The sequence below is a fragment of the Squalius cephalus genome (assembly GCF_949319135.1).
Source record: "Squalius cephalus genome assembly, chromosome: 8".
Taxonomy (NCBI): domain Eukaryota; kingdom Metazoa; phylum Chordata; class Actinopteri; order Cypriniformes; family Leuciscidae; genus Squalius; species Squalius cephalus.
In genome coordinates, this window is record NC_137129.1 from 1,558,626 (window position 1) to 1,572,344 (window position 13,719).

A 13,719-nucleotide genomic window follows, 5' to 3' on the forward strand; every position below is an offset into this window, starting at 1 on the left:
AGTAACGTTAACATAGGTAATGGCTGTTATGTTATTTTCTTTTCAGTGACATTCCTTGTTACATTATGGAAAAACATCAACAAATATTGCATATTCATAATTATTATAATGGATATAATACTTACACTTATAGTACTTACACTATAACGTAAATTAGAAGTGTAACGCAAAAAAACTGGATTTTTACACCTATTTTGAAATTTACTCGAATACAAATACAAATACAAATACTTTTCCCCCCTCAACAAATACAAATACAGATACAAATACCGGCTGCTTTGCACACCCCTAATACATATATATATATATATATATATATATATATATATACACACACACATATATATATATATGCATACACACACACACACATATATATATATATATATATATATATATATATATATATATATATATATATATGTGTGTGTATATATTTATACACAAATATTTTATATACATTTTTTTTTTTTTTTTTTTTTTTTCACACATTGTGCTTGCAAATTGTATAATATCCAAGGTAAACATGTCTAGTAATTGTGCAGTTAATTCTCATACTGTATTTTCAGTTTTGGAATATTTATCCTCTCCCCAAATTTGTTACTAATAAAACACAATACAAATTATTTAAAGAAAAAAATGATATTTACCTTTTAATAGTTTGTTTACATCTACCTTGTAAATATATTTTTTTATTAAAAAGGTTACAATTACAACAACAATTCAAGTGTAATCTTACAGTATATTCTACAGTAAAAACTGTACCCAAATCTAGTCAACAAAATGTTGTCTTTCATATTTCGCCTGACTGTAACGTTGTCTTTATGAAATATTAGGGCATATAAATGTTAATTTGCAGTTTAATACGTTGCTTATACAAATAGCCTACATTTTATTTCAACATATTTCAGTCGATTTTTACTCATCTCAGTATAGCAATACAGTTTGCTAAAACATCATCATTCATTCACACACGCGATTTAAATTTAAACTGTCTTTTGCGAGCTGTGGTAAACAGCGTGCATCTCTGCCGTTCATTCATTCATAAACAGAAACCCGATTCACGTGAGAAGGAAAAAAACTTACTACTGTATTCCTCAGCTCGCTCCTCGATATACCCGCACTTCTGAGGTACATTTTCCATTATTATTATTCCTCACAGCGCTGCGAGACGGTGTAAACAAGTAATGATCTGAATAAACTTGTGATTTCTTGAGCTGATATGGGGGCGTTCACAGGATTGCGCGGATTGCCTCAGCCATTTGCGTTTGAATAGCGTGCGCTCTCCGTGGGCGGGGTCACATTACATTTGAATCAGCTGTAATGAGCTCGACTGGAATCGCTCTCTTTTAATACAGATTTCACAAGATGAGAATATTTGTTTTTTATATAAATTACTTCATTTAAAAGAAGAGAATTCAAGCTTCATGCCTGTGTGTCTGTATGCCTGTTTGACTGAGTATTCGCTGAGTTATTGTTCATTTTCGGACGCATTTCAGAATGGACTACACTGACAGAGAGAAGGCAGAACTCGCATCACGTTTATTTTTCTTTATTTGGCAAAAAGCACAACACTTTGTTTTTATTGTGAGTATACACAAAAATAATACACATTAAACAGAATCGATTGATGTATGAATAGGGATGGGTACCGAAACCCGGTATTAAACGGGCCCCGGTGCTGAATTTTGAAAGACCGCTGGATCGATAAGCTCGGACGTTATCGGTTCTGCTGTCGGTACTGGAGAAATTAAGAAAGTACACGTGCTATATATTATTGCTATAAAGAAATTATTATCTTGCAAATTTAATCTCGCCAGCCACTTCTATATATAATAATATTGAACCCTTTGTCTGTGATGCATTTTTGCTAAAGAGAGAGAGTGTGTGTGAGAGAGAGCGATCTTTCACGCGGAGCCACAGCACGCACATCACAACAGCCCTGCTTAATGAGTGACGATGAGGACAGAACTAAACATTCAAACGGTTACACTTTAGATCTTTGATATCAAACTAATTTTATTTTAGATTTTGTCTTCCAATGATTATAAAAAAGAAGATACTTGAGGTATAACCATTAAAAACTAAAGCCGCATTCTCTCCAACGCAACTTCCTTCCCTTCACAGCGGTGCGCTGTCATTTCTCCCTAAAACCCAAACGTAACGTCAGAATTGTTGTAAAATGTTGTAAAATGTAGTCTATACTGTTGCTAAACTGCGGGACTCGTTTGATAATAAAAGGCTATTAAAAGTACCAAAATTGACGCAATAGACGCTGTTCCAAATGCGGCGCGCGCTCCGAAACACACCGCAACGAGACAAGCAACGTATATTTTGGGCTTCGTGTGCCCAAAATATACGTTCTAAATGATCAAATATACACACAAATATGTAAAAATGGCTTGGAGATTCACTTAAATAGTTTATTCACTTAAATACAGTTTATGTCTTAAATGGACGTAAATAGTTGGGAGAAAATATGATGCGTATGATTAGATCTGCATTTGGTCTTAAAGAGGCAGCAGTCTAATAAACCTGCTGACGATTGCTCCATTAATGTGAATCAAACAACAAAAGGCAAAGAGAAAATCAGTCGCAGCTCTTGAATGAATAATTTTGGCTTTTATAAGCTTTAATCTATCTATGATAAACTATGCAGTGTTATTTTACATCTGACTTTATTATTCTTTTTAGCCCATATTACTCCTGAACAGTAATGTCAGTAGACATTACTGAAATTAAAGCACTGGGTATATAATTTGTATATTTGTTTTATTGTATACTTTTTTTTGTTTGACCATGTGTTTGTACTTTGTTTTTGGTGTCCTATGTCTTCTGAATATAAAACACAAAAGCCTGCACCCTTCTGCATAACATGCATGTTTTATTTGTTTAGTTAAAGCATTGCTTTTTCTTTTGCTATAGATATTTATTTAACATTTAAAAAAAATATAAAGCAATATTAATTATGTTCTAAATTATTTTTTTCCCTTTTTTTTAATATAACAAAAAGAACCGATAAGAATACCGTTAACGTACCGGATCGATAAGGAGTATCGGTAAGAGTAGTAATACCGTTAAAACCTTAACGATACCCATCCCTATGTATGAAACTCCTATGGAAAATCAAAGTCAACAGAGTATTTATGAGTTTCTTTTACACTTATTAAAAAAAAGCGAGCTGGTATCGCCGGCGATACCGCCGACCTCAGGGGGTTAATACTAAAAATACTTCTTAACATTTAAACACAATAAGCAACTACAACCAGAGACTCAACTGGCACCAGTTGTGTTTGTATGAAATGAGAGACAGCGGGTCCACAGTGTGATATAACGGATGAGCCGTGTGTTATACAGCGTTGCTGTTGATGACGTCATTATCTAGAAATATCAGACCTGGGAATGTGGCGACTGACCAATCAGAATCAAGTATTCCAGAGAGCCGTGTAATAATCATTTGGATTACATAGTTTAGCTTTATTTTGCCGATCTTATTGGTATTATACTTTAGCACATTAAAGTAAAAAAAAAGTTGTTAATTATTTTATGTTGAACAGGGAATCTTGCTCTTGGAGCCGCAGCTGTTCAGTCTTCCACAATCTATGGAGGAGAAGCTAAAAGGGCTGTCGATGGCAACATGGATTCAAATTGGTATAATGCTGCATGCACTCATACTAATGCGGAAAGAGACCCCTGGTGGAGAGTTGACTTGGGGGAAGTCTATGATGTATCCAGGGTTAACATCCTTAATCGTGGAGATGCTGTTCCAGAGAGGATAAATGGAGCTCAGATCCGTATCGGCAACAGCCTGGGAAATAATGGCAACAATAATGAGCTGTAAGTATTGTCTCTCTCTTAATACTTACACAAATAGTTAGAAAATTATTAAATAAGATAATATTACTTTGAATAAATCCTTTTAATATAAAAACTTGCTTTTGACAGAAGTATATTTAATAGGGCTGGGCGATTAATCGCAATTTCCATGTAATTGCACTTAAATCGATTTTAAAAAAACGGAAAGGCTGCAATTTTTTTTTTTTTTTTTTTTTAATGTGCAGCTTGTCAGTGATGTACGGCTCTGTAAACGCTGCTCCATCTGAAAGCACTGCGAGTTTGAGTCACTTATAACGGGCTTTTGAAAAAACAACACAAGTCAAACATCTTTCCAAACATGAGAAGCATTTATGAACCTCTTGACCAACAAAAAAATTATATTTAATAACACGCTTTTACTTGCTTCATAAACTCACTTCATAACGACAGTTGAGCTCCTCCTTCTGTGAGATGATGAGCTTCTTACACAGAATAAGGCAGTCGTGTGTTTATTAGTCATGTTTAATCAATCAAAGCATTTCAATCTTCTGTTTATTCAGATACAGTGATGATGTCCGATAGGGAATGATGTGTGTTATTATACTTTTGCGGTAGGACATATTTGCCGTGTGTGTGTGTGTGAGACACCCTCAGGTTTTCAGAGTGATATATGTCATGTGTGTGAGACACCCTTTGGTGTTCAGAGTGATATATGCTGTGTGTGTGTGTGTGTGCGAGACGCCCTCTGGTGTTCAGAGTGATATATGTTGTGTGTGTGTGTGTGTGCGAGATGCCCTCTGGTGTTCAGAGTGATATATGTCGTGTGTGTGAGACGCCCTCTGGTGTTCAGAGTGATATATGTTGTGTGTGTGTGAGACGCCCTCTGGTGTTCAGAGTGATATATGTTGTGTGTGTGAGACACCCTGTGGTGTTCAGAGTGATATATGCCGTGTGTGTGAGAGACGCCCTCTGGTGTTCAGAGTGATATATGTTGTGTGTGTGAGACACCCTCTGGTGTTCAGAGTGATATATGTCGTGTGTGTGAGACGCCCTCAGGTGTTCAGAGTGATATATGTTGTGTGTGTGTGTGTGTGTGCGAGACGCCCTCTGGTGTTCAGAGTGATATATGTTGTGTGTGTGTGTGTGTGTGCGAGACGCCCTCTGGTGTTCAGAGTGATATATGTCGTGTGTGTGAGACGCCCTCTGGTGTTCAGAGTGATATATGTTGTGTGTGTGAGACGCCCTGTGGTGTTCAGAGTGATATATGTTGTGTGTGTGAGAGACGCCCTCTGGTGTTCAGAGTGATATATGTTGTGTGTGTGTGTGTGAGACGCCCTCTGGTGTTCAGAGTGATATATGTCGTGTGTGTGAGACGCCCTCTGGTGTTCAGAGTGATATATGTTGTGTGTGTGAGACGCCCTCTGGTGTTCAGAGTGATATATGTCGTGTGTGTGAGACGCCCTCTGGTGTTCAGAGTGATATATGTCGTGTGTGTGAGACGCCCTCTGGTGTTCAGAGTGATATATGTTGTGTGTGTGAGACACCCTCTGGTGTTCAGAGTGATATATGTCGTGTGTGTGAGAGACGCCCTCTGGTGTTCAGAGTGATATATGTTGTGTGTGTGTGTGTGTGTGAGACGCCCTCTGGTGTTCAGAGTGATATATGTTGTGTGTGTTAGACGCCCTGTGGTGTTCAGAGTGAAATATGTTGTGTGTGTGTGAGACTCCCTCAGGTGTTCAGAGTGATATATGTTGTGTGTGTGTGAGACGCCCTCAGGTGTTCAGAGTGATATATGCCGTGTGTGTGAGAGACGCCCTCTGGTGTTCAGAGTGATATATGTTGTGTGTGTGTGTGAGACGCCCTCTGGTGTTCAGAGTGATATATGTTGTGTGTGTGTGTGTGAGACGCCCTCTGGTGTTCAGAGTGATATATGTTGTGTGTGTGTGTGAGACGCCCTCAGGTGTTCAGAGTGATATATGTTGTGTGTGTGTGAGACGCCCTCAGGTGTTCAGAGTGATATATGTTGTGTGTGTGTGAGACGCCCTCAGGTGTTCAGAGTGATATATGTCGTGTGTGTGTGAGAGACGCCCTCTGGTGTTTAGAGTGATATATGTTGTGTGTGTGTGAGACGCCCTCTGGTGTTCAGAGTGATATATGTTGTGTGTGTGTGAGACGCCCTCAGGTGTTCAGAGTGATATATGTTGTGTGTGTGTGAGACGCCCTCAGGTGTTCAGAGTGATATATGTTGTGTGTGTGTGAGACACCCTGTGGTGTTCAGAGTGATATATGTCGTGTGTGTGTGAGAGACGCCCTCAGGTGTTCAGAGTGATATATGTTGTGTGTGTGAGACGCCCTGTGGTGTTCAGAGTGATATATGTTGTGTGTGTGTGAGACACCCTCTGGTGTTCAGAGTGATATATGTTGTGTGTGTGTGAGACACCCTGTGGTGTTCAGAGTGATATATGTCGTGTGTGTGTGAGAGACGCCCTCAGGTGTTCAGAGTGATATATTTTGTGTGTGTGAGACGCCCTCTGGTGTTCAGAGTGATATATGTTGTGTGTGTGTGAGACGCCCTCTGGTGTTCAGAGTGATATATGTCGTGTGTGTGTGAGAGACGCCCTCTGGTGTTCAGAGTAATATATGTTGTGTGTGTGTGAGACACCCTGTGGTGTTCAGAGTGATATATGTCGTGTGTGTGTGAGACGCCCTCTGGTGTTCAGAGTGATATATGTTGTGTGTGTGTGAGAGACGCCTTCAGGTGTTTACTACTGATCAGCTGCTGCACTGACAAACTGAGCATAAAATAATCGCAGCCTTTGCCAAATAGTGTGCGGCTTCAGTGCGATTAATTGTGCAGCCCTAATATTTAACATGTTTCATGCAGTTTTGATTCGCCCGTCTCTATTTCTCTGTGTGTCTTCACAGAGCTGCAACTGTTGTGTCCATCCCAGCTGGAGTCATGAAAACATTTGATTTTAAGTCTATTAAGGGGCGATATGTCAACATTGTTATACCTCGGAGCTATGGATATCTCACTCTGTGTGAAGTCGAGGTGTTTGCAGGTAAGGGACAGAGAGAGAAGACTCTGTGATATAATTTGTTTATGTTCTTATTAATGTGTGTATAACTGTTATTATTTCATTAACAGAAAAGCACACACCAACATGTGTTCCAAGTGAGTGTTCTTCATTACTTTGAATGTTGTCAGTAACACATAATATAACATAATATTCTTACTTAATGTATTCTTACATATAATATTCTTACTGAACATTTTATAACCAATAAGTGATAATGTACATCATCACAGTTTTTATCGCAAAGTAAACCCTGAAAGGTTGATCAGGACCCCGTCTATTACATGACTACTAACCACAAATAAATAATTTTGGACACAAAATATTATATAATTGAAATATTATATTAGCACATTTTATAATAAATGCAAAGCTTCCGTGAAGAAAAATGTTCCTAGCAAACCAAACAAACAAGTTCAAACAAGACAAACAATTAAGGGATAATGTACACTCATGTACACCAAATAAATAATTACATGGACATATTGATTTGTGATGAAACCATTTTAAATTCCTACCTGTTTATTATCTTAGAATCCATTACAGTGTAAAACAAAACAATTATTCTGGCAACAAGATGAACACTTCAGTCTTAATACTAAAAATACTTCAATGCAATCTTAACATTTGAACACAATCAGCAACTATAACAGAGACTCAACTGGCACCAGTTGTGTTTGAGTGAAACGAGAGAGAGCGGGTCCACAGTGTGATATAAGAAACATTAAGGAAAGGCCGGCTCTAGAAACCCGGATGAGCTGTGTGTTATCCAGCGTTACTGTTGATGACGGTCATTATCTGGAAATATCAGACCTCAGAATGTGGCGACTGACCAATCAGAATCAAGTATTCCAGAGAGCCGTGTAATAATCATTTGGATTACTAGTTTAGCTTTATTTTGCTGATCTTATTGGTATTATACTTTAGCACATTAAAGTAAAAAAAAAAAAGTTGTTTATTATTTTATGTTATACAGGGAATCTTGCTCTTGGAGCCACAGCTGTCCAGTCTTCCACATGGGATGCAGGAGTAGCTCAAAATGCTGTCGATGGCAACAGGGATTCAAATTGGTATCGTGTGTCATGCACTCATACTAATGCGGACAGAGACCCCTGGTGGAGAGTTGACTTGGGGGAAATCTATGATGTAACCCGGGTTAAAATCACTAATCGTGGAGATGCTGTTCCAGAGAGGATAAAGGGAGCTCAGATCCGTATCGGCAACAGCCTGGGAAATAATGGCAACAATAATGAGCTGTAAGTATTGTCTCTCTCTTAATACTTACACAAATAGTTAAAAAAAAATCTTAAATAAGATATCATTACTTTGAATAAATCCTTTTAATATAAAAACTTACCTTTGACTGAAGTATATTTAATATGCTTCATGCTGTTTTGATACACCTGTATAATTTCTCTGTTACTCGGTGTGTCTTCACAGGGCTGCAACTGTTGTGTCCATCCCAGCTGGAGAGACAAAAACATTTGAGTTTAAGCCTATTAAGGGGCGATATGTCAACATTATTATTCCTGGGCGCAATGAATATCTCACTCTGTGTGAAGTCGAGGTGTTTGCAGGTGAGCAATAAAAGTAGAGAGACATTTGTACTATTTATACTTTGTGTATTTTGCATTAATGATTTTTCCCCTGATTTCATTGCCAGATAAAGTGGAATGAGAGGATGTTACGCCACAGTCCACTGATCCTACAAACAAAATACCAAACTACGGTTTTCTGAGCAATACTAATATTGCACTTTTTTCATTGTTTTCATTTTACCTGTATGCACCTTTTATCCTTAAGATAAATGATAAGTTTCAGTGCACATTCAGTAAAGGCTTGAAATGGTTTTAAATGCACCTGACTCTTAACCCCAGTTTGATCCAGGGGTTTGTGTATTTGCCCATCTTTGTTTATCTTTCTGCTTTCTACATCAATAAATTACTACAGCATTGCATGTTGTATTGCATGTTTCTGGATAAAAAAAATGCTCATTTGGATATTTACAACGAGGAGGAGGTATAGTGTTACAGCTTCCCATCTAGGGTTGAGGAGCTGGTAACAAAGTAAAGAATTACATTTTACAAAAAAAGAGAAAGAAAAAGAAAACCCTGGAGAGAATGAGGATTTCCAACCTTCTGTCACAGAATCAACAACACAACCACCAATTCAACCAATATTACATTTTAATTTTCTGCTATAAAGAGGGAAAAAAGGAACAATAACAAAACCAGAAATATCAATATCAAAAATAATATTAATAAAAATAGGGGCAATTGCTTCAGTGGAGAGTTTTTCCAAAATAACAAAACAAAAAAACGAACCCAGAAATCTCTCTAAATTACCTGGAGAAAGATATCAGTTTGAGGCTGGTCTTCCAGCTTGCACTGTCAAACCTCTTCAACTGATCCAGAATGCTAAAACTAGAGTGGTCTTTATCGAGCCGAAGAGAGCCCATGTCACACACCAATTGCACTGGTTGCCAGTTGCTGCTCGCATCACATTCAAGTCACTGATGTTTGCCTACAGAACAACCGGCTCTGCTCCACTTTACCTAAACTCATTACTCCAGACTTACGTGCCATCCAGAATGAACTGCAAATGAACGTCTCGTGGTGCAAATCTCAAAGAGGCACAAAATCCCTTTCACGGCCCTTTACCTGGACTGTTCCTGCTGGTGGAAGGAGGCCGTAGACATTTTCAAGAAACAGCTGAAGACACATTGTTTTCGGCAACACTTGATCCATTAATACTATTATAAGAACTGATGTTTCTGCTAAGACAAAAGCTGAGATAAAATTCGCCATAAAGCAATAAAACACACCCTGGACAGAAGATCGCAAAGAAAGAGCACAGGACATTGTCTTCTCTCCTTCCTTATCTCTGCATCCCCCTCTCCCTTCTCCCTTCCTTTCCCGTGACGTCTCAAAGCGACACTGGGTCCTTAAAGGTAGGGTAGGTAGGAATTTTATAAAAAACTTTTTTCCAAATTTGTTTAAACTTTCTATATATATCAATACATAATTAAAATGTAAGTACTCTGAAAAAAAAGAGTATAAAAATCGAGTGACTCTAGACAGTTTAATCTGCATTAAACACAGCTCATTATTTCCATTCGGGACAAAACAAAGGATTGGCTTAGGCGACTGTCACTCTCTCGCAACCATGGCAACCACCCCTGTTGCTAGATCTGCCCAGATGCGCGCGCACCCATTTGATTTGAGGAATTCAAGAGGCACGGAACCTAGGAATAGCAAAACAATGGCAGAGAAAGAGCAGTCAAAATTCACATTATTGGCATATGCAGTTAGCAAAGGCAAACAAGGCAAAAAAAGGAAGACAGAAAAGGTAATGAACAAAAAGTCTTTGGATAAACAAAGAAATAAAAAGCGTGTCAATATCCTCGTCACTAGTTGCACGGCCGCTTGCACGACCTCCTCTGCTTCGCCCTCGACCCCGGACCTGTCCTCGAGCTGACGATGCGGTACTCATAGATATCATATATAAATGCTAGATGTCTCGTGCGCGCTGCTGGCCAATGGAGGTCGACGTCCGCACGTGGCGGCCATCTTGCCACAGTGTTCTCGCTCACTTGTTTAATGGTGCATGTACTTTTAAATAACCATAACTTGCTCAATTTTCTACCGATTTTCAAACGGTTTGGTTTGTTATAAACGTCAGAGATGTAGTTATGACACTGCATACATATGAAAAATTATAACATACATGTTCAAGCATTCTGAATTATAGCCACGTTAATAACATTTGTAAGAAACCAAACCGTTTGTAAATCCGTCAAGATTTCAGCGAGATAAGAGGATTTGTGTGCATGCTGATCATTCACCTTAATTCACAGCTTCACTGAGACAAGATGGCCGAATGGTGATGCCGGAAGTTACTGCGCCATAAGACATCTAGCGTTTATATGATATATATGGCGGTACTTGTCTCCGTGTAGTGTAGTCCTCATCAGAGTCACCAATGCTTTCATCATGGAAACTCTTACATGCAGAACACCATATATGTTATGAATCTTTCTTACACAAAATTCATCTTCATCACAGTGTAACTGATGGTAATGGAAAAACGTGCATCAATGCAACCTGTTTTTAGCTTTGCCTTATAGATATAACTAGCTCGATAGCGAATAAAAATATATATATTTTAAACTTTACCAATATCAATATGCTAGCTTGATAGTGAGTACTAAAATACATCTTATTTGTTTATATTCATAATGATAAAGTTAGATTTTTTTATTACATGTGATTCTGACATGATGTCACTGCATGCACTGTGCTCCTTCCTCTCCGCTCGTCTCAGGTAAATAATGCGTCTTCTAGCTCAGGGTTTCTCAACCGGTGGGTCGCGACCCACAAGTGGGGCGTTGATAAGGGGGTCGCAAGACTTCTGTGTTCACTAGCACAGCTAATAAATGGGCTTCACAATAGTCTCATTGCAATAGACTACGTTTACATGCAACAAAATAATCCGTTAGTAAACGCATTGGCGGCTCAATCGGACTAAAAAGCCTCAATGTAAACACCTAATCATAGATTGAAACAAAAGTTGTGCATGTAAACAGCCAGTCCTCCAACGAATCTGATTTTCGAATGTCGTAGGCTACTTCATTATTGCCGTGGCTTCTAACGCTGTATTCAGGGTGCGATTTGTGAGAAAAAAGTATGTTTTGAATGTATGGATGTTTTGAAACATTTTTATTCATAAAAATAAATCACGAGAACATGAACTTCATCACTGCATTTGCAGGAATTGTGAAATATTTTTTCTTATTAACTCATGAAGTAGCCTAACGCAATATTTTTACTTAAAAACTTTTACTTTAAAAAACATGCAAGAATTAAATCTCCCTCCCAGTACCATGGATAGTGCCACTCGGCTAGACATGTCAAAACACTTATTTATGAATGGCAAAATTAAATGGCCCAGTTTTACTGCTGCTGTTAAAGTAAAACGTTAACTTTACATCGCGATGCTGAGCTACAGTGAAATGATAGAAAAGACAGATGCATTATCTCGTGTTTCGCCTCATTCGCGCGAACTGGACGCGCCCGCGCCGCAGGACCTCTAGACGCGCGTAAACGCGTCTTTACATTGAATTGAAATCACTCGCGCCAGACGCTCAAGAGTGAGTGAGTAATCAAATAACATTTGCTTTAGCCTCAATTAAGTGAAACTCCGTATGTGTGTAACTTCTCAGTGGTGTTACTGGGACGTTTGTCATCATAGAAGCAGATAATCATATTGTGATGTTTATTCCCGCTTCAGTAGGCTAATATCCTGAATATGCTGCCTTCCAGCTATATCAGAGCCAGCCAAAGAAGCGCATTTTAAAATAAAATTGACTTTAATCAAACCGCACGGATCCGTGATAAGTTTTGTGATCCGTCTCGGTCTCGTCACTATAGTGTCTCAAGTGTCACATTAACGCGAGTAAAAATCATTTTGCCTCATAGTCTGTCTATTGAAAATGTTTCTGTGTTTTTGTGAAATTAATTATAATAAACATATAGGCCTACGGAGTAGTAGCCTATAGATCTGAGAGGCATTTCAGTTATTGAATTATTTCCAGCCTTAGTGGGTCGTATGACTGGCATACAAAAAAAAAAGTGGGTCGCAGTAAGCAAAAGGTTGAGAAACCCTGCTCTATTGGGAGTGGGCTCGGCTTCGGCTCTAGGGTGGTTGTGAAGGTAGGGGCGGAGCATAGAGACTATGCCGTTACTCGGTTGTTACTCTAGAGTAGACCAACTCACTTTCTGGAGGTATACTACCCCCATCTGGTATGGAATGTGGAGTATGAACTGATTTTTTTGACGGACATTACACAATGCACCTTTAAAGGGATAGTTCACTTTGAAATTAAATTTTGGTATGGTTTAGCTTACCTGAAGGGCATCCAAGATGTAGGTGTCTTTTTTTCTGCAGTAGTTTCAATTTTGATATTTTTAGGTCAAACCGTTCTTGTCTGTTAGTTATATAATGCAGGTATATGGATACTGACTCAAAGAGCTTGCACAAAGTCCAAAATAAAACAGTTCCCCATCGTCCAAATTAAACAATTCCCCATCGTAAGTACACATTGATGGCCTAAGACACGAAACGAGCGGTTTGTGTGAGAAAACGAACAGTATTTATATAGTTTTTAGCTCTTATAACACAGCCGCGTCCAAATGATCTGAGGGCTCGGTGGGTATAGATATATACACTAGATGTCGCTTGGCTACGGTTTCGTTCCAATGAACTGCAGTAACCAAGGCGAAATCTAGTGTATATATCTATACCCGCCGAGCCCTCAGATCATTTGGACGCGGCTGTGTTATAAGAGCTAAAAACTATATAAATACTGTTCGTTTTCTCACACAAACCGCTCGTTTCGTGTCTTAGGCCATCAATGTGTACTTACGATGGGGAATTGTTTAATTTGGACGATGGGGAACTGTTTTATTTTGGACTTTGTGCAAGCTCTTTGAGTCAGTATCCATAGACCTGCATTATATAACTAACAAACAAGAACGGTTTGACCTAAAAATATCAAAATTGAAACTACTGCGGAAAAAAAGACACCTACATCTTGGATGCCCTTCAGGTAAGCTAAAACATACCAAAATGTAATTTCAAAGTGAACTATCCCTTTAAGGGATAATGTACAGTCATGTACAACAAATGAATAATTACATGAACATATTGATTTGAGAAGAAACTGTTTTAAATTCTTGGCCGTTTATTATCTTAGAATCCATTATGGTGTACAAAAACAATCAAGACGAACACTACAGTACTCTTAATACTATTATACTTCAATACA

The 13,719-nt window shown here is 38.4% G+C and overlaps 2 protein-coding genes across 5 annotated transcripts in view; both read left to right on the plus strand.

Moving 5' to 3' along the window:
* The window catches only part of LOC307162665 (uncharacterized protein), a 50,905-nt gene extending 42,055 nt beyond the window's left edge, over positions 1 to 8,850 (plus strand). For all 4 annotated transcript variants that reach the window (XM_079878151.1, XM_079878153.1, XM_079878152.1 and 1 more), the window contains 6 exons: positions 3,558 to 3,837; positions 6,742 to 6,878; positions 6,965 to 6,991; positions 7,870 to 8,149; positions 8,334 to 8,470; positions 8,557 to 8,850. In XM_079878151.1, coding sequence (XP_079734277.1) covers positions 3,558 to 3,837; positions 6,742 to 6,878; positions 6,965 to 6,991; positions 7,870 to 8,149; positions 8,334 to 8,470; positions 8,557 to 8,570 — 875 coding nt within the window. In that variant the 3' untranslated portion in view covers positions 8,571 to 8,850. The remainder of the gene's footprint in view (positions 1 to 3,557; positions 3,838 to 6,741; positions 6,879 to 6,964; positions 6,992 to 7,869; positions 8,150 to 8,333; positions 8,471 to 8,556) is intronic.
* The window catches only part of LOC307162669 (fucolectin-1-like), a 380,376-nt gene that overhangs the window by 219,834 nt on the left and 146,823 nt on the right, over positions 1 to 13,719 (plus strand). The gene's annotated exons all lie outside the window — the stretch shown is intronic.